This window comes from Equus asinus, chromosome 2, assembly GCF_041296235.1.
Source record: "Equus asinus isolate D_3611 breed Donkey chromosome 2, EquAss-T2T_v2, whole genome shotgun sequence".
NCBI lineage: Eukaryota > Metazoa > Chordata > Mammalia > Perissodactyla > Equidae > Equus > Equus asinus.
Genome location: NC_091791.1, coordinates 101,050,648 through 101,071,463, shown reverse-complemented (window position 1 = coordinate 101,071,463; position 20,816 = coordinate 101,050,648). Strand labels below are relative to the sequence as shown.

Genomic DNA, 20,816 nt, shown 5'->3' with positions numbered 1-20,816 from the left:
TAGCTCAGGGCAACTCTTCCTCACCAAAAAAAAAAAAGAAAGAAAGAAAGAAAAGCAAATTCTCAAATCCTACCCAAGCCCCACTGAATCAGGGACTGTGGGGTGAGCCCAGCATGCTGTGTTTTCACAAGCCCTCCCAGCGATGCTGATGCTCACCTGAGTGTGAGAATTCGCTTTTCTATCAAGCTCCCAGGAGATGCTGGTGCAGCTGGTCCAGGGACCACACTTTGGAAACCATGGGTTTAGATAAATGAGAGTTGATGTGGAGTACTTGAAAGGTGACCAAGACTGCCCTCAGGGGTAGCCAGGCCCCCACATCCCATGGGTTGTGTGAATGGCGCCCCCTCTAGACTCTAGTCTCAGAAAGTGCAGCCTGAGGGTGGCGGGAAGTTTGCAGGCCTCCCCACTCCCTCTATCCCTTCCCAGGGTGCTCTCTTCCAGAAGGAGGGTTCCGTTAGAAAATGCTTGAACGTGTCTCTGAGGTCTTGAGAGAAAAGTTTCGCTTTGGAAGGAGTAGAGTTCAGCTTCTCTGCTTGAGCTTCAAATGGAGCAGTTTCTAATCCCACACCTCTCTTCCGTCTTCCTTTCTTCCAGGGATTCCTCCTACGTGGCCTCCCACAAGTGCAGCAACAGAGGAGAGCACAGAAGGCCCCTGGGCCACGGAAGTGCCCTCAGCCTCAGAGAAGCCATCCCCCTCGGAGGAGCCATCCACACTTTCAGCCCCAGTGCCCATCGAGACGGAGCTGCCAAGCTCTGGGGAGCCATCGGGGGTGCCTGAAGTCAGCGGTGACTTCACAGGCAGTGGAGAAGTTTCAGGACACCTGGACTTCAGGGGGCAGCCCTCAGAGGGAAGTGTAAGTGGACTGCCCTCTGGAGACCTTGACTCCAGTGGTCTCATCTCTGCAGTGGGCTCAGGCTTGCATGTGGGCAGTGGACTGGCCTCAGGGGATGAAGATAGAATTAGGTGGTCCACGACTCCTGCAGTTGGCTGGCTGCCCTCTGGAAGCGAGGGCCCAGAGCCCACTGCTTCTGGAGTAGAGGACCTCAGTGGACTTCCTTCTGGAGGAGAGGTTCATCTAGAGCCCACTGCCTCTGGAGTAGAGGACCTCGGTGGACTTCCTTCTGGAGGAGAGATCCATCTCGAGCCCACTGCCTCTGGAGTAGAGGACCTTGGTGAACTTCCTTCTGGAGGAGAGGTTCATCTTGAGCCCACTGCCTCTGGAGTAGAGGATATCAGTGGATTTCCTTCTGGAGGAGAGGTTCATGTTGAGCCCACTGCCTCTGGAGTAGAGGATCTCAGTGGACTTCCTTCTGGAGGAGAGATCCATTTAGAGCCCACTGCCTCTGGAGTAGAGGACCTTGGTGGACTTCCTTCTGGAGGAGAGATTCATCTAGAGCCCACTGCCTCTGGAGTAGAGGACCTCGGTGGACTTCCTTCTGGAGAAGAGATTCATCTTGAGCCCACTGCCTCTGGAGTAGAGGACCTTGGTGGACTTCCTTCCGGCGGAGAGATTCATCTGGAGACCACTCCCTCCGGAGCAGAGGACCTTGGTGGACTTCCTTCTGGAGGAGAGGTTCATCTTGAGCCCACTGCCTCTGGAGTAGAAGACCTCGGTGGACTTCCTTCTGGAGGAGAGATTCATGTTGAGCCCACAGCCTCTGGAGTAGAGGATATCAGTGGATTTCCTTCTGGAGGAGAGGTTCATCTTGAGCCCACTGCCTCTGGAGTAGAAGACCTCGGTGGACTTCCTTCTGGAGAAGAGATCCATCTAGAGCCCACTGCCTCTGGAGTAGAGGACCTCAGTGGACTTCCTTCTGGAGGAGAGATCCATTTAGAGCCCACTGCCTCTGGAGTAGAGGACCTCGGTGGACTTCCTTCTGGAGGAGAGATCCATCTCGAGACCACTCCCTCTGGAGTAGAGGACCTCAGTGGACTTCCTTCTGGAGGAGAGATTCATCTAGAGCCCACTGCCTCTGGAGTAGAGGACCTCGGTGGACTTCCTTCTGGAGGAGAGATCCACCTAGAGCCCACTGCCTCTGGAGTGGAGGACCTCGGTGGACTTCCTTCTGGAGGAGAGATTCATCTAGAGCCCACTGCCTCTGGAGTAGAGGACCTCGGTGGACTTCCTTCTGGAGGAGAGGTTCATCTAGAGCCCACTGCCTCTGGAGTAGAGGACCTCGGTGGACTTCCTTCTGGAGGAGAGATTCATCTTGAGCCCACTGCCTCTGGAGTAGAGGACCTTGGTGGACTTCCTTCTGGAGGAGAGATTCATCTAGAGCCCACTGCCTCTGGAGTAGAGGACCTTGGTGGACTTCCTTCTGGAGGAGAGGTTCATCTAGAGCCCACTGCCTCTGGAGTAGAGGACCTCGGTGGACTTCCTTCTGGAGGAGAGATTCATCTTGAGCCCACTGCCCCTGGAGTAGAGGACCTTGGTGGACTTCCTTCCGGCGGAGAGATTCATCTGGAGACCACTCCCTCTGGAGCAGAGGACCTTGGTGGACTTCCTTCTGGAGGAGAGATCCATCTCGAGCCCACTGCCTCTGGAGTAGAGGACCTCGGTGGACTTCCTTCTGGAGGAGAGGTCCATCTTGAGCCCACTGCCTCTGGAGTAGAGGACCTCAGTGAACTTCCTTCTGGAGGAGAGATCCATCTAGAGCCCACTGCCTCTGGAGTAGAGGACCTCGGTGGACTTCCTTCTGGAGGAGAGATCCACCTAGAGCCCACTGCCTCTGGAGTAGAGGACCTCGGTGGACTTCCTTCTGGAGGAGAGATTCATCTAGAAACCACTCCCTCCGGAGCAGAGGACCTTGGTGAACTTCCTTCTGGAGGAGAGGTCCATCTTGAGCCCACTGCCTCTGGAGTAGAAGACCTCGGTGGACTTCCTTCTGGAGGAGAAATCCATCTCGAGCCCACTGCCTCTGGAGTAGAGGACCTCGGTGGACTTCCTTCTGGAGGAGAGATCCACCTAGAGCCCACTGCCTCTGGAGTAGAGGACCTCGGTGGACTTCCTTCTGGAGGAGAGATTCATCTAGAGACCACTCCCTCCGGAGCAGAGGACCTTGGTGGACTTCCTTCTGGAGGAGAGATCCATCTCGAGCCCACTCCCTCTGGAGTAGAGGACCTTGGTGGACTTCCTTCTGGAGGAGAGGTCCATCTCGAGCCCACTGCCTCTGGCATAGAGGACCTCGGTGGACTTCCTTCTGGAGGAGAGGTCCATCTCGAGCCCACTGCCTCTGGAGTAGAGGACCTCAGTGGACTTCCTTCTGGAAGGGAAGGTCTAGAGACCTCTGCTTCTGGAGCTGAGGACCTTAGTGGGTTGCCTTCTGGAAGAGAGGACTTGTTTGGGTCAGCTTCTGGAGCCTTGGACTTTGGCAGAATACCTTCTGGAAGTGGGCAAGCTCCTGAAGCAAGTGGCCTTCCCTCTGGATTTAGTGGTGAGTATTCTGGGGTGGACCTTGGAAGTGGCCCATCCTCTGGCCTGCCGGACTTTAGTGGACTTCCGTCTGGGTTCCCAACCGTCTCCCTAGTGGATACGACATTGGTGGAAGTCGTCACAGCCACCACTGCAGGTCAACTGGAAGGGAGGGGAACGATTGGCATCAGTGGTGCTGGAGAAACATCTGGACTGCCCTTAAGCGAGCTGGACATTAGTGGCGGAGCTAGTGGACTCCCTTCAGGAGCTGAACTCAGTGGCCAGGCATCTGGGTCTCCTGACATCAGTGGGGAAACATCTGGACTCTTTGGTGTCAGTGGACAGCCGTCAGGGTTTCCTGACATCAGTGGGGGAACATCTGGGCTTTTTGAGGTCAGCGGGCAGCCATCAGGATTTTCTGGGGAAACATCTGGAGTGACTGAGTTTAGTGGACTGTCCTCTGGACAACCAGATGTCAGTGGAGAAGCTTCTGGAGTTCTTTTTGGCAGTGGTCAACCATTTGGCATAACCGACCTGAGTGGAGGAGCATCCGGGGTCCATGATCTCAGTGGGCAGCCATCGGGGTTGCCGGGGTTCAGTGGGACAACATCTGGAATCCATGACCTGGTTTCCAGTGCCATGAGTGGCAGTGGTGAACCTTCTGGCATTACGTTTGTGGACACCAGTTTGGTCGAAGTGACCCCGACTCCGTTTAAAGAAGAAGAAGGTTTGGGATCCGTGGAACTCAGCGGGCTCCCTTCAGGGGACGCAGACCTCTCGGGCACATCTGGGAGAGCAGATGTCAGTGGACAATCTTCTGGAGCACCTGATTCCAGTGGGCTTACATCCCAGCCTCCAGAACTCAGTGGCCTGCCAAGTGGCGTCGCTGAGGTCAGTGGAGAATCCTCTGGAGCTGAGACTGGGAGCAGCCTGCCCTCGGGAGCCTACGACGGCAGTGGACTTCCCTCTGGTCTCCCCACTGTCTCCCTTGTAGACAGAACTTTGGTGGAATCTGTAACCCAGGCTCCAACAGCCCAAGAAGCAGGAGAAGGGCCTTCGGGCATTTTGGAACTCAGTGGTGCCCATTCTGGAGCACCGGCCGTGTCTGGAGACCATTCGGGATTTTCGGACTTAAGCGGGCTGCCGTCAGGGCTGGTGGAGCCCAGTGGAGAGCCATCGAGTACTCCACATTTCAGTGGGGACTTCTCGGGCACCATTGATGTAAGTGGGGCATCCTCGGCGGCCACGAGCACCAGTGGGGAAGCCTCAGGACTTCCAGAAATTACTTTAATCACTTCTGAGTTCGTGGAGGGTGTTACTGAACCAACTGTTTCCCAGGAACTCGGCCAGAGACCCCCTGTGACATTCACCCCCCAGCTTGTTGAGTCCAGTGGAGAAGCCTCTGCGTCTGGAGAAGCCGGTGGAGCTACGCCCGGGTTCCCCGGGGCTGGAGTGGAAGCATCCTCAGTCCCAGAATCCGGCCATGAGACGTCTGCCTATCCTGAGGCCGGGGTGGTGGCGTCTGCTGCCCCCGAGGCCAGCGGAGGAGCTTCTGGGTCCCCTGATCTGAGTTCAGCCACCGCCGCCTCCCGTGAAGCTGACCTGGACGGAGGCTCAGGCCTGGGCGTGAGCAGCAGCACGTCCCCCTTTCACGAAGGCCCCAGGGAGGGCTCAGCCAGCCCGGAGGCCAGTGGAGTGTCAAGCACCACCTACCACGTTGGCACAGAGGCATCAGGCTGGCCTTCGGCCGCCCCCGCGGCTTCCGGAGACAGGACTGACAGCAGCGGAGACCCATCTGGCCACACCTCGGGCCCAGATGTGGTCCTGAGCACCAGCCTCCCAGAGTCTGAGTGGACCCCGCAGATGCAGCGCCCTGCAGAGGCGCTCCTAGAAATCGAGTCCTCAAGCCCCCTGTACTCAGGAGAAGAGACCCCAACAGCCGAAACAGCCGTCTCCCCGACAGAGGCTTCCATCCCAGCTTCTCCAGGAGGACCAGGTGTATCGGAGACAGCCGTCACAGGTATTCTTAGGATTCTGTTTCTTTAAAGGGGTTTGGGTAGTTCAGACTGTAGCATAGTGGGAGGCTGTGGAGATTGAAGGTTCTGAGCACAGCTCCACCACAGATTAGCTGTGCAGCCTCAGGCAAGTTTCTCAACCTCTCTGAGCCTCATCTGTAAAACGAGAATAGTACCAGGGAAGATTAAACAGGATATAAATATCCAGGAAACAAGCACTTAGCATCACACTTTGCACGCAGTACATACGTACAGATCATTGATGGTTATTGCCACAGTGGCGTTACATCATAAGGACGTTTATATGTGAATGCAGCTCTCCGTACTTGGCACAGAGAGAAGGATGACTGTGTAGATAGTGCTGGAAATTCTGCTCATGCCCCTTTCCCGTGGGGTGAGTGTGAGATGAGAGAATGGATCTACCGATGATGTTTATGCCCAAATAGTCACTTTGTGCAGGGTTAGAACCTGCGCGATTTCAGGAACTACGAAGTGTTATTTTAGCTGTGTCCTGACTTAGACCCAGCATCCCCACCCCGCCTGGCCCGTCACAGGTGGCCCCTCTGTACCGTAGTGATGGCCTCACCTCGACACCCAGCTCCCAGCCCAGAGGCTGGTGATTTCTCCTTTGCTCTCGCTTTGGGGTCCCTCACACCTCCCCATGGCTGAGACCGCCCCCCGTCAGAGAGCCCCCCAGGTGCCGGGCCAGGTGCCCGGGAGGGACTGAGTCCCCTCTCACATGCTCACCTGGAGCCAGCCTCATGGGCGTTGGGGGCCCCACCTCGAGGTCTCAGAGGCTGCGCTGTACCCCAGGCGGTGACATCCAGCCTCTCGCTGGGGAGTGGGGCCCCCCAGGGCCTGTGCCAGAAGCCCTGCGGTGCTGGGACCTGCCAGGAGACAGAGGGACATGTCATGTACCTGTGTCCCCCTGGCCGCACTGGCCAGCACTGCGATGTAGGAAAGACCTCACAGCCTGTGGGGGTGCAGGCAGGGGAGCAAGGGGGTTCCTTTATCCCCAGAAGGGGTTCTGGGGGGGCGGGGGAGGCGACCAGGCTCCCTGAGGCTCAGGCACCTAGGCCTGGGAGGGGGCAGTCAGTGACATGTTGGGGTGGGGGCCACAGAACAGACGTGGCCCGTCTTTCTAGAGCGTCTGTTCTCCGCGGCAGTTTAGGAGAGAAAAGTCAAGTGATTAAACTGGTAAGCAGTGAGTTTTTGTCAAGCCAATGACTGATGAGCAGAATGCAAAATGGGCTTAAATTTGGAAGATAAAATCTGAGACTTCAAAGAAATGGGAGAACTGGGGGTAGCTGGTCACACGCCCCGCAGAGTGATGGGAGGGAAGCTCTGTGAGGGGCTGGCTGCATCATGCAGAGTAATCCTCCCCAGGAAAGCCCCCACAGTCCCCACCAGGCTTGGGCTGGCTGGGGTTTGGGTCCCCTTCTTGCCTGAAGGAAGTGACACAGACAGTGCTGTCACCCCCAGCTCCCGGCTTCACGACTGCAGGTCAGCTGTGACCCTGCCCCTGGGCACCTGCCACCCTGGGGCCCCTGTTTGGCCTTTGCCGTGGGTCAGGCAGCCTGTGGGACGGGGAGGAGCCTGGGGATCCTCTGATTGGAGGTGACTCCCCCCGCCGAAACAAAATGATTAGAATCTGCCTGTCATTCCCTGAACACCTTGAGGCCTGTGGCTTCGTCTGGTCAACATCTCCACCATCGAGGGGGAAATGCCCCGTTACCTCTGAGCTCCTGTTCATGGGTTAGCTGTCTACACCGCTGCCCCAAGCCCTGACCCACGCTCTGTGCAAAGTCAGGAATCATAAAAGGCCTTCATAAAAGGGCTGCGTTCCTAGGACGCAGGCAGAGTCAGAGCCGCAATCCTGGGGGAACCAACCATCGTGTCCTCCAGTAGCCTTGACACGGTCCACAGAGAAGGATTGTGTGTTTCCACGTGTGAATATACGTGCAAATGAGCCCCTGCTGGTGTGTTATATGCTGCTGTGACATACATAGGCCGCACACTTAGCACTTGTGCAGGACACGTGGATGTCCGTATGCACGGGCACTAGGGTGCGGCTCTATCGCTCTTCCCGCAGTGGGGTCAGCCTCTGCCCCCGAGTGGTGGCCATGACTGAAATCACTCTGTGGGTCCGTGGCCAGAGAGGGTGGGCTCTCCTAGGAAGGTCCTGGCCTTACTGCCAAGGGGACAGTATTTCCACTGGGCCACAGTGACCCGCACCCCTCCCTCATCCCCCACCCCGACAGGAGGGCGGAGAGCTGCCCCTGTCCTGGGAAAGGCTGCCCCTGAAGAAAACCTGGGGAGACCCTGTGTGTGCTTTCCAGCAAGTGGGGCTCAGGGTCCTCGGTCAGCAGTGGGCCTCACTGTCCGTCCAGTGAGCAGCTCCCCTGGAGGACGCCGTGCCGGGTCTGCAGACACCCCCTCCCCGTCTGCGTGCGTGGGTGGAGAGCAGGTTGGCTCAGTCGGCCAGCTCAGCCCGGCTCAGTGAGGAGCAGACACAGTGTCCACCAGGGCTTGTGGGACCCGGGCAGACGCCGGGACCAGACCCCCTTGCCCTCTCTCAGTCTCTCTGATGCCCCCCTCCATTCTTACAATGCCTTCCCCAGCCTGAGGCTTGAAGCAAAAATGTGACACTATCAGAAGCCACAGCAAGCCTTGTGTCCCAGCTCTCCTGAAATTAGAAGTAGGTGACAGTGGACCTTAACTAATCTGCTGTAAGGACAGCCTTTCTCTAACCATGTATGTTTCCAAAGGACGTTCTTTCCCACGATTTCTTCCTACACGGCTCTGGGAGTAGCTTGATAATCATCCCCATCTGAACCTGCAGCACAGAGAGGCTAAGTAATTTTTCTAACTCCGCTGAGTGAGTCGAACCAAGAATTGAGGTCTTAATGCACTTGTTTCACACACCCGGCTAAATAAGAAAATCCCTCTTGAACATAATAACCGGTTGCTGGTCGCGAAGAGCTAGAGGCTGGACTTCAGGGGACCAGAGTGGAGACAGGCTGTAGAATTGGGGTGGGGCCCCTTGGGCACTCCCGGCCAGGCCCTCACTACCTTGTTTGTAAATAGGCTCAAAGCCAATCGTTCTCGGCTTTGAAAACTCTGGTGCCTGGGTCCCCTGCCCCGATTCTGATGGAAATGGTCCTGAGACCCTTGCACTGGGGCTTTTCAAACTCCCGGTGACTCCAGTGTGCAGCCAGAGATGAGCGGACCTTGCTGTGAGGATCAAGGTCATCAGTGGGCAGCATCTGGCAGGGGGAGGCCTTAAGGAATGTTGGTTCCGCTCTCCCACCTCTTGCTCCTCTGGTTAGCCAAAGCTTTATCATCTCTAAAGAGCAAGTGGTGAGGGTCACCCACCTGGGGTCTCATTGCCCGTGACTCCGCCCCTGGGATCCCAGGTCACTCCTGCTCCACTGAGCTCAGCGCAGCTCCCAAAGGACCACAGACGGTGTCTGGTCCCCACAGGTGCCCCGCCCGTCGTCTCTGACTAGAACCAGGAACCCCAGGTTGTTGAAAGACCATGGACGAGCGTGCTCCAGGGCCATAGGTAGCAAACGCTGGCATTATTGCTGTGGCAAGACTGAATACTCAGGGAAGACCCGCACCTGGTAAAGGAGGTCGGAGGCTGCATTTTGTCCTAAAAGAAAACACTTGACACTTCCTGTCATCTTGTTTAGGCAGCCCTTCGTAAACGAGTTCTTGATAAACTGTGCATCTGTCCTCTTGGCATCCAAATAAACATCTGTTTAATGAATTCTCAGATCTTCAGCAACTAAAAGCAGGGATGTTCTATTCGGATTGGCTTCAAAAGCCACCGCATCCTTCCCACTTCCACTGCTTATATTTCCTCTGGGGGTGAGATTTCTGACTCCGAGGTTTCCATCCTGGCTGCTCCTTAGAATCACCTTGGATGCTTCTAAAAAGCCCCACGCCTGGGCCCCACCCCAGAGGCCCCGATTCAGTGGGTCTGGAGGTGGACTCCGGCATGCGTGTTTTTTTTTCAAATCTTTAAATAAAAAAAGTTTCTTGAATTACCACCGTGGTTCTGATCGGCAGCCAAGGTTGAGAAATGCTGTTCTAATCAGATCTCACGTGCAGTTTTCCAGCCCTCGCAGTGCTGCGTGGCTTTCTCTAGACCCCTTGGGTAGAAGAGCGTGAACTTAAACTTTAAGCAGCCTCATTTCTGTTTTACTGCTATTTGTCACTTCATAGGTCCGGGGCTCTGATCTATGATCTGACACTGTCCCTTCCCCTACTGGGGACATGTTTGAATTTCAGTTAAACCTTATCCCTGGGGGGGAGGAGCGGGTGGGTAGGGGAATCTTTCAAAGCAAGTGAAAATAGAGGCTTATAAGTGAAAATACAAGTCACACTTCTTGTCTTCTTGACTTGACTTAACCAACAAGTCCATGGGCAGATTTTAACTAATCGAATTTAAGAAGCAGGGCATTCAAGTTACATTCAAGATCAAACTTTAAAAATACAAAAGACTTGATAGTATAAATAGCTATAGTACGCTTTTTAACTGAATGATTTTTACTTTAAAGGCAAATTGGAACTGATAAATGTGCTCTTATAATCCGTCTATCAATTGTGATAGAGTAAATCTGTATTTACTCAAGTCTGTCCCATCCTGATTGATCCCAGTTCTTTACAGAGTACAGAGCATCCACTGAGGTAAGAAACTTGTCTCTGTGCTTCTTGAGCGGATTTTCCCCCATCCTTATCCAGGAAAGTTTGTCCAGGGTCGCCACATACAGCTGCACGGGTTGTGCACTGAACAACTGGAGGGGTACCATTCATGTCATAATCTTTATGAGTGGCAGTCCCTTTAGTTGGGTATTGCTTGAGTAAAAGCACCTGCTGCCACTCTTCAGTCAACTTTTTCTATAAGTCAAATAAACTCTCTCATTTGGAGGTCCTGGCAAAAGCTGGACAAGACCTATTCAGGGTGGAGGGCTGAGATGCCCAATTCAGATGCCAAAGTGCTTATTTGCAAATGGTTTCATTCCTCTTGCCTTTACCAGGGGCTCTCAGTTCTTTTCCCCACTAAGTTCGAGCTATTGCTAGGGTGCCTGGCTCAGGAACGAACCACCCCTTCTGGTTACAGCAGTGGGAAGAGGACTCTGAGGTCCTGACATGCCCCAGAGTCCCTGCTCGGCGATGACAGCTGAGCCCTGTGCTGGTGCAGCAGAAATGCTTACGAGATGCTGAGGTCCAGGACCCGGCTCTCTCTCCCTCCACATGGGACGAGGCGCAGCCTCCAGCCTCCAGCCTCACTATCCAGTTCTCTCCTCCATCTCTTGCCGTCTGTCCCCCCACTTACCAGCGTGGACAGGTCACATCACTTGTTTCCTTCCCTGTGAAATGACACAAAGACGTCTGTGCCATCGGGCTGCTGGGAGGACCGTGTGGGTGTGGGATGCAGTGTCTGGCTCAGAGAAGGTCCTTCAGAGGTGCCGGTTCCCTCTCTCTCCTCTCTTCCTTCACGCCGTCTGCCCACAGCCTGAAGCCCTTCCCATCCTAATGGCTGGGCTCCCCGCTCTGTGCTCACAGCAGGGCCCTGCCCAGCTCCTCTCATGAAGACAAGTGACATCCTAACCACCCTTCACAGAAAGAGGTGACAATTGCAGAGCCCAAGCAGCTCCTTCAGCTGGGGAGGAGGTGGCACCGCCAGCCTCGTGCTGTGAGAAAGCCCCACACAGGCCACCAGCCTCTTCCCACAGCTGGAGGCCTCTCTGTCACCCCGGGCCCCTGGGCACTGGTTTTGGGGGTCTCGGCCCTTCCTTCCCTCCGAGCCAGCCCGTGAATCCAGGGCCCTGCACAAAACGGCTTCTGGGCCCAGGAACGGTTCCTCGAGCTTCTCAGACTTTGTGCCTTGGCCAAACGCCGGAGGAAAAGTACACTGTCCCCTGGACCTCAGGCCACCAGGGGTGGGCGATGTGACATAGACCTCTGGGCAACTGGAAGGCCCCTGGCCGGCCTCCCGTGGGCCCCCCTCCCCAGCCCTCTCCCCCGTGGGCTGGCCTGAGGCTGCAGGGGGGATGTCGGGTGGTCCCCCCAGGCCACTCCTGTCCCTTGCTCTCTACAACTGCTTTAGCGCCTCCATTTGCTTAATTCCTCCCTGCCCAGTGCTTCCCACCTCCCATAATGATGCTAATTGGACAAACGAGGACAGCAGCTGTCCTGAAGCAGGAGAGCCATCCCCTGCTTCTGCCTGGCCCACCGGCCTGACCTTTTGCTGCTCCTGCTGCTGCTGGGAATCCTGGTGCATGCTGGGATTTCGGTCAGTTCCTCCATGCATTTTGGTTTTGCTTGGAACAGTTCCAACCCCAGAACTGTCGGTTTCTCGTCCATGGTGTGCACGCCCCGAGATGAAGTTAAGAACTTGGTGGGAAGAGAGAGTACCTGGGGACTTGAGAGTTTCAGGCCACCTGTGGCACCAACCCAGCTCTGGTCTAGAAGATGTCTGCTAAGCACTAGGGAAAGAATCCTGAAGAAAGTGCTCTTGCCTTCTTGTCAGAAGATTGACTTTAAGGTCTAGTCTGCTCTTACGAGAGGCAAGAACGAAGTCCAGGAACTTCTAGGAAGCCGCCCACATGGAGACCAGCTTAGACGCATCAGGTCCTGAAGGTTGTATGAACACAGCTGCCCAGACCAAGGCTTAGCCACCTATCATGACGCCCCATGAGCCGGTGGGACCTACTCATGGCAGAATTGTATTGACCTCCCGGGAAGAGGAGCTGCACAGTGCCTGCGTCATGATCCCAGGGGAAGCCACCCAGAAAAAGCGAGCAGGAGCCTTTGGAGAACAAAGACGAAGAGAGTAGAAGAGAGCCTCTAGGTCTCTGGCTTCTCAGAAAGATGCGAAAAGGCCAGATTAGGAGATTCAGTTCTCATCTTGGCTGTTGGATGAAAATATGAGGCAAAGGCCAATGACCTATCAATTCAAGTCCCGTGAAGAAGTTGGATCAGAAAGAACATGTTGGCCCCCAAGAACAGAAGAGGAGAAGAATCTGCCTGGGTAGAAGAGGCTGGTAGGGAGCTGCCTGTGTCCCAGGCTGGTGCTGGTGGGTGGCCATGTCCTGAGTGCCTCGCCGGCTTCAAACACTGGTCTCCCACTGGCCAGGATGGAGCCCTCTAGAAATCACGACTGGCTGGAGATGTCCACGTTCTGGGGCCGTAAGCTGAAAGGAGATTATATGGGGAAATGTTGGGCTGAGTATTTGTCCCTCCTCCCCAAGAGAATGAAGTTGGCTTTATCTTTATGAGATACTCTGGAATCTTGTTTGCTGAAGACAGAGAAGGTGTCTGCAACCCAAAAAATGTCATGAGTCTCAAGCCAATATCCCCTGCTGCCATTTTCTCCTGGTCCTGTGCTCTGCAGACCACTTCTAGTTTCTTGGTTCTAGTACGGCACGGCCTTGCCCTCTTTCCTTGCTTCATAGCTACAGAGGAAGCTAGGAAAAGAAAGAGCTCTCACCAAGCTTCAAGAACTTGCCCTCCTTGTCCTTGCTCACCACCAGGTTCAGAGCCAGTTCAGACCCCAAGGCCTCTTGAAATAGTCACAAGAGAAGGCATCTTACAGGGACTCCATGCTCACTCTCACCACAGGCTTTTGCCTTCAAAATCACCAGATCTCTTCTCCCACTGGGAAGCCTGCCTCCACGGCTCCAAGTTTGCCAATCAAGGATCACACACATCCAAGAAAACCCTTGTTGGATCTTTGGCTCAGCGCTCCAAGATGGCGGCAGCAGCAGCAGCAGCAGCAACAGTCCTTAGGAAATCCAGCCTCTCCTCCCAGGGCCCTGGAGAGCAGCAGGGCTGGCCACCCATAAAGAAGCCGCCGGGCTTGCGAAGCTGGAGTGGCCGACAGGAGTCCTAACGGTGGCCCTTGGTTTCTTGCAGACATTGATGAGTGCCTCTCAAGCCCTTGTCTGAATGGAGCCACCTGCGTGGACGCCATCGACTCTTTCACATGCTTATGCCTTCCCAGCTACCAAGGGGACCTGTGTGAGATCGGTACGGCCGTCTCGGCTTCAGCTAATGTTACTAACAGCTGCTTTCCTCCTCCTCCCTCACCCTTCCTTCCTAACCACTGGTGCTAGGCCCTGGGGGCCCCCAGGCCCATCCAGACAGTCACCACTGAGAAGTCTACCCCACTCCCTTCCACTCCTTCTCTCGCTGTTCCCCGCGAAAACCCTCCTCTAGGGCACTGGCTGATCTGACCGCAGGGGAGCCATGCAGGCAGGGCCGGCCAGCACTTAGGAAGGTGGGGCTCTGGGAGACCTTTAAAACGCTAACCTCCTCCAGGGCTTCGAGACCTGCAGATGCCACCACTGAGGTGGGGACAGGCATCAGACTAAGAGGACAGAGCTGACGCCATGCATTTGTCTTAAAGGCAGCGATGGGTGGGAGTCACTGGTTCTCGCTCCGGATGACAGCCACGGACCTTCCCAGCATGGTCATGGTCTGCCTGCTGTGTTGTCCATGGGACCTTTGTGGCCCTTCCATGGCCTTGAGAGCCACCGTGCCACACTGGCCAAGCTGCCTTCCTCTTCCTCTCTGGCAAGAGCTGTGGCTGGTCTGCCTGAGAACTCCCATGTCACCAGCATGCTCAGGTCATGCATGAACAGGGACTGCTGCATGTCACCACCATGACAACTGCCATGTCAATGCCATTCCGGCCCACACTTCCTTTCTTCCTCCCCTGTGCAAGGTCAAAGCCTGGCCAGAGAGAACAGAGCCTCATTGCAAGGGAGAGGGTCTGAGTGTCCCCTCTTGGGCCTTGCCAACCCCTCTGCTTCTGCCCCTCGGCCAGGCTCTGCGAAGGGGAGTTGTGTGCCGGGAACCTCCCAGGGCCAGACAGAGCCCCCAGCTCTCACTTTTGAGGCTTCCCCATGGCCCCCCATCCTCCTGGATCTCAGGGCCATCCCACCTCAGAAAGGGGAGGGTGGGGCTTGCAGTTGCTAATAGTAATGGCCCACACAGAACTGGAAGGGTGCAGGGGCTCAAAACTGTTTTCAATGAACTCTCAAGTTGGACATCCCAGAAACTTCCAGAAAGCAGCTGAAACCCCTGGGAAGGCTCCCTTTGGTGCTAAGCAATGTAGTGAGGTAGTTCCGGATTGCATGTTCCTTGAAGGCACTGCCAAGGTTGCAGACTGGTGGAGGAACTTAAGGCTTCTGGAAAAAAGGCCTGGGCCCGCCTCCTCCGTTGCAGCCTCTCACCCTCCACCTTCATCCCAAGAACCCAAAAAATCAGTGCCTGGGGTCTTGGCTGGAGTGGGAGTGGAGAGCTACGAGGATTTTCTCCCCAGGATGCCAAAATATTTGCCACAGGGGAGAAGGGTCTGGAACGTCCGCACAGACGACAGATCTTGGGCGTCAGACTGGGAAGGAGGTGCTCTGGTGGAGGGGAGGCAGGGATACACTCTGATGGAGCACAGAGATGGTACTGGAGCAGCCCAGCTGGCCCCCAGCCGGGGTGCCCGGCTATGCGCCAGGCTGCATCTCTTCTCCCGTTCCAGTCCTGAGCCCTCACCGCCCTCGGCTCCTTCATGCTGTGTGTGGCTCTGGCCCCGCTGCTTCCTCCAGCCTTCCTGCCGTTGGGTCGCTGTTCCCCCAGCGCCTCCATCCTGCATGGCCCTGGCGCCTCCCGGAGCACCTGCGCCCTCCAGCCTTACCTGCCCAGCTCAGCCCGCAGGCACTGAGGCGGCCCAAGAACTGGCCCCACCCATCAGCCCTGGGATGATGTCTCCGGCCTCGCCAGGTGCTGAGTTGCCTCTGAGGCCTCTCCGCCTTCCTTCCAGACCTTTGTCTCGCCCCCTGGGGGAGGCATTGGCAGCAGGGGGCCAGCGGCATCTTCTTAGCCCTCCTGCCTCTGTGCCTCTTTCTTCTCGGGCTGCTGGCCCCCAGCCCTCCTCTCTCCCTGCTCTTCCAAGCCTCTCTCTTCCAAGCCTGCCAAGCATGCACCCCTCCAGCCTAAGCCTCCTTCCCCTCGGGTACTGGTCCTTCCTTCCTGGGACAGCCAGCCTGTCAGTGGCACCCAATCAGGAGGCTGCCATACAGCCTGAGGGGTTCACGGCCCCACACTCAGCCCCAGGGCTCTAGGGGCAGCCCTTCACCTGGGAGGCCCCAGTGGAAGAAGGAAGAGAGGGTCTTGGAATTTGCTCCGTCCACTGCTGGGCTGGCAGATTTTAACCACCGGCTCTCAGAGAGGAGGGAGGAGCCCAGAGCTGTAGCATCTGCCAATTTCTGAGATATAATAATCCCACCAGGGCCACCTTAAGGCTACCAATGTGGTGTCACTGAAGGCGGAGCTGGGAAGACACACCCTGAATGGCTTCCCAAGCCTGAAGGAGCCAGCCCCAGCAGGCCCCTGCCTCTGTGGGTCCCTCTGGGCTGTTCCAGGAACTCCAAAAGAGGCCCTCCTCTTGAACCCTCCTGAACTCGGGACCCATTACCTATATAGGTTTGCGAGGAGAGAAGCTCCTCCCCTCTTCTCATCAGCCACCAGGAAATCCAATAAAACGTCAGGGCCCCTGGGTCGTGGACCCCGGGTTGGCTGCCTCGCCCTTCAAGAGGCAAGAATCGCGTACCCTGCTGGAGCCAGCTCTGATCCACAGACTTAGCACTCTGAGTCCTCTTTGGACCCAAAGCTGACTTATTCTGTTCCCCTGTCGCCACCCAAGGTTCCGTTCCACGCCCCCCGCACCGCCCGCTGCTGCTGCCTTCACGTGCTTCCCCGCAGCTCCCTGTCTCTGGAGCCCCTCGGAGCCTCTGAACCTGCCTTACACCTCAACACCTCCCGCCTTCCCATCTCTTTACCTGGCCTGATGAACTCGGCCAGCCCTGCAGAGCAGGCAGCAACACGAGAAAAGCTTTGGGGGAGCCAACATCATAAAGAGAAAGGGTCCTGGCATTTTCCAGAGGGCGGGAACATGCCCAGAGGCTCCAGGGGGCCAGGGCCAGGCCCTCCTGGCCTCCAACTTGGGCCTCCATCCAACTGGGCCTCTTGAGGGCATGACATTGAAGACAGGGTGAATACAGGACTTCGTGCCATAAGACTGGCGGCAACCGCCATCCCCAGTCGGCCTCGGGCCCCTCCCTTCAAGCCCCTGACCTGTGTTGCAGACCAGGAGCTGTGTGAGAAGGGCTGGACCAAGTTCCAGGGCCACTGTTACCGCTACTTTCCCGACCGCGAGACCTGGGTGGACGCCGAGAGCAGGTGTCGGGAGCAGCAGTCACACCTGAGCAGCATCGTCACTCCCGAGGAACAGGAGTTTGTCAACAGTGAGTGTGGCGGGGCCTCTGGCACCTGGGAGGAGAGTGGTCATGTGGGCGAAGGGCCTCACTTGCCAGAAGTCAGCAGACTTGGGCCCAGGCGGGCTGCACGGGTCGGGGACAGCGAAGGGTGTTTCTGTAGCCTAAGGGCCCCGAGAGACGAGGACAGAGGTCTTTGGGGCCAACGGCTCTGGCTGCACCCAGGACAGCCAACTGTCTGTCAGAGTCAGCCCCAGACTAGCCTTGTGGCTGTCACCAGTCTGTGCCAGCTCGGGGAGGTGGTCCAAAGTGGTCGAACACGCCTATGCTGAGACTCTTGTCAGGACCTCAGAGGCAGGTGCCATGCTCCCAGGAGCCCAACCTGCTCCTGCCACCCCTCCATCCCCTCTGCCTCTGTGAGCTCAACTTTCTCAGACACCCTCAGGGTGTCCAGCACCATGCCCAAACCCACATCTTCTCTCCAGACAATGCCCAAGACTACCAGTGGATCGGCCTGAATGACAGGACCATCGAAGGGGACTTCCGCTGGTCAGATGGACACTCCTTGGTGAGTTCTGCAGGGGCACCGGGGAGAGTTGGCAGCCCAGAGGAGGGAGATGAGGACCCCCAGAGGGAGACACATTCAGACGGCATGCAAATGCTCCCTGAGCAGCTGCTGGACCGGGAGCTCTGAGGGCAGGGACCATGTCTCGTCCATCTCTGCCTTTGGAGACCAGCCCAGGCTGGATGAGCTGAGTGAATAATTGCATGCAGGAAGCGGGGTGAGGAAGGCAATGAATGAATGCAGGCCAACCACCATGGGGGATCCATGGAAGCTCTCAAGGGGTTCCTTGCCCACAGACAACTCCAGTCACCTCAAGGAGACAGACAGACAGAAAGCAACACAGATTTCAGATGAACAGGATACTTAGTAGATGCTGCAGGTCAGCAAAGGCAGGCTCCCTGGAAGAGCTGACTGCCAACAGGGCCGTGGGGGAGGGGAGCAGTTACATTAGAGGAAAAGGGACTCTGCTTGTCCCGGGGCCAGGCTGGAGGGAGAAGCGGGGGAGGCACCGTCTGGACTTGGAGCATGCCACCCAGTCCCACCCCAGCAAGGCAGCCTGCGCGAGCAGCCCCTGTGGCCCATATGGAAGAGGAGCGTGGTGGCCGCTCCTTAACAGGGGCGGTGAAGCCTGGGGTCCTGAGTTTCTGAGAAAGGACACAGCCGGGCGGTGAGGCCAGTTCTTTGGGGAGCCCATGGGACAGCCCTGCCCAGGCTCCCAGCAGTCTTTGCGCCACTGCCAGAAGGGAAAGGAGCCCACGGAAGGGCTTGATGGCTGGGGGAGAAGGCGGGGGTCAGGCCAGGCTGTGCCACCCCTGCCCTCTGCTCACCTCTCCCCCACGCCCACTCACAGCAATTTGAGAACTGGCGCCCCAACCAGCCCGACAACTTCTTCACGGCCGGCGAGGACTGCGTGGTGATGATCTGGCACGAGAAGGGCGAGTGGAACGACGTGCCCTGCAATTACCAGCTGCCCTTCACGTGTAAAAAGGGCACGGGTGAGTGGCGGCCTGGGAGGGCCCACGTGAACAGAATCAAGACTTCGGCTCCCGCTTTGTGACCTGGGCCAGTCCCTTGTCTCTTGGCTGCTGATGTCACTTCACCTGCACCACAAGCAGATTGGAGCTGACGTGGGGCCCTCTCCTCACGCCAGCATCCCAGGGCCGATGGCAGGTGCAAGTCCACTCCTGGGGACCGTGGACAGGGACAGGCAGAGGGTGAAGGCCACAGGCTGGAGCACAGACCCCTGCTCCACACGTGCACACAGTCCCGTGGAGATCGGCACAGGAGCTCACCCGCGATGGCACATGCGTTGGGAGCCTCCCTCTCTTTGGGTCCCCAAGCCCGTCACTCACAGCCAGAGTTGTCAGGCCTTGATCCTGGTGTTAAGTCTGTGACGTGGAGGTGCTGGTGGCACACGCCCACCTGGTCCTGCCCCTGGCCTCGCCCCACGCTGTTAGGTCTCACTCTCCCTGCACTGATGTTTTCATAAAGAAGGCAGGTCTGCCAGGCTCTCGCCCCCTTTCCCCACCTTTCTCCCTCTGGTTGTCTTCTCCTCGTCCCCTTAGGCCCTTCCTTTGATTCCCTTCCTTCTGCTCTGAGTCATCGAGGAACCCAGGGCCACAAACAGTGGTTTCCAGATTCTTAGCCTGGCATGAAAATGCCGCTTTGCCAGCAGCCAGGGCTCACGGCTGGGTGTCCGGGCTCGATGTCCCTTCCCTGGGCTCTGGGCTGTCTCATGGCAGCCAGAGGAGCCACACCGGCTCCTCACCGGCCTGGCGCATCACGGGAGCCCTTTCTGAAGACTGTCTGTCTGTCCCTCAGTGGCCTGCGGAGACCCCCCTGTGGTGGAGCACGCCAGGACCTTTGGGCGGAAGAAGGCGCGGTACGAGATCAACTCCCTGGTGCGGTACCAGTGCACCGAGGGCTTTGTCCAGCGCCACGTGCCCACCATCCGCTGCCAGCCCAGCGGACAGTGGGAGGAGCCCCGGATCACCTGCACAGACCGTGAGCACCACCCCACCCACCCCTCGCTGAGCACAGCGTCCCATCCCGCCAGCACCTCCTCCTCCCTGCGTCCGGGGCCCGGCGGTGGCTGGCCCTCTCCTGGGGATCCTGGACACCAGCCGTCTGCACCAGCCATGAGGGCAGCGAGGCCAGGGGGCTGCTTGTCACGGGGCACTGCCCTCAGCCCCCAGGGGGGCTTACTAAGAAAGCAGGGGGCCCGCTGTCCTTTGCAACACCAGCCCCTTAGCCCAAGTTGTTGCCAAGAAAAATTAAAACTGGGAAGCGGGTAAACCCCCCAGGCTGCCCTCTGGAGCCCCTGGTTTCTGCGGAGAGGGGAGCAGGCAGAGGAGGGGCACGATGAGGAGGGCTCAGCCCTGCTTTCTTTCCGGGGGCTCACTAGGATTTTTCCATCTCCCCTTCACCTCAGCCGCCAGCTACAAGCGCAGACTACAGAAGCGGAGCTCCCGGGCCCCACGGAGGAGCCGCCCCAGCACGGCCCACTGAAAGGGGCTTCCCGGACGCGCCCAGGATGCTGAGCCCAGGAGCCTTGCCAGGCTGACATCCCACACGGATGGTGTCCTCTTCTTGTCGCTTTCTGTCCTCTAAGGAATTCCATTAAAGAAGGAAAAACATAAATCCCACCTTGTGTATGCACCCACCCCCCCACCCCCAGATCACCGACACTTCGTCTGATTTTCTCCCTCAAATGCCGAAGCACAGCAAATGTATCGTAACCCGTGGACTGAGTTTAGAGACTTTTCTTCAATCTCCCGATGTGCCTTTCCAAGGACCAGTGCAGGGACAGGGGGAGAAGGGGAGGGGTTAAGTTAAATAAAGAAGATTATTTTTTGTTTCCTGACTTTATCCAAGAGCAGTGGAATCGTTGGTTCTTTCTTCTCCAGGGAGAGCTAGGGAGGAGGGAGGAAGGGGCAGAAGGAGCTGGAAGGGCAGAAGCCCCAGGGCATGAAGAACTCGGGAGCCGCAGCTGAATGTATCCGATGAGAAGGGGCCGGGCCGGAGCAGGAGAAGCCACACCATCCCTGTCGGGGAGAAGCCGGGGGGAGAGCGGGTGGGTTCCGGCCGAGGGTGAGTGGGCAGGAGCGAGCCATCCAGGGGTCTTCTGCTGCATGGGGATCTGCTTCCCTCCAAGGGTCCCTCTTCCAGCGTCCTCTCCCCCGGGGCTGTCTGCCACCCTAGCAGGTGTGGCTCTCGGCAGGGCTGGGTGGGGGCACTTCCTTCCCAGCGGGAGCGCCCCCTCACCCTCTCCCCTCCCCCCCACCCCACCCCCGGGACCGTGCGGGCACCAGGGTTCCGAGCACCTATTTATATTTTTTGAAAACTGAAGATTATGATAATTATAATAATAAAGACATTGGAAGAGATCTGTTTCTTTTCTTTTCCCTTCTTTTTTTGATTGAAAGAGAAGGCAGCCACCGTCCAGAGGCTACTGAAGTGGCTTTTAGAAATGGGGGCAGTGGGGACATGTTTTGATCAAATGGCCGCAAATTGGTATGAATCTGGGCCTGTTCAGAAAGCC

General features: G+C 57.1%; 1 protein-coding gene across 2 annotated transcripts in view; it reads left to right on the top strand.

Annotated features, from left to right (window-relative positions):
* The window catches only part of ACAN (aggrecan), a 65,391-nt gene extending 44,736 nt beyond the window's left edge, over positions 1-20,655 (top strand). Inside the window, exons 12-18 of one of the 2 annotated variants that reach the window (XM_070495523.1) lie at positions 595-5,433; positions 13,355-13,468; positions 16,582-16,740; positions 17,196-17,278; positions 18,126-18,270; positions 19,097-19,279; positions 19,707-20,655. In XM_070495523.1, coding sequence (XP_070351624.1) covers positions 595-5,433; positions 13,355-13,468; positions 16,582-16,740; positions 17,196-17,278; positions 18,126-18,270; positions 19,097-19,279; positions 19,707-19,783 — 5,600 coding nt within the window. In that variant the 3' untranslated portion in view covers positions 19,784-20,655. The remainder of the gene's footprint in view (positions 1-594; positions 5,434-13,354; positions 13,469-16,581; positions 16,741-17,195; positions 17,279-18,125; positions 18,271-19,096; positions 19,280-19,706) is intronic. The other variant, XM_070495521.1, reaches the window with a different exon arrangement.
* Positions 20,656-20,816: the final 161 nt, after the last annotated feature.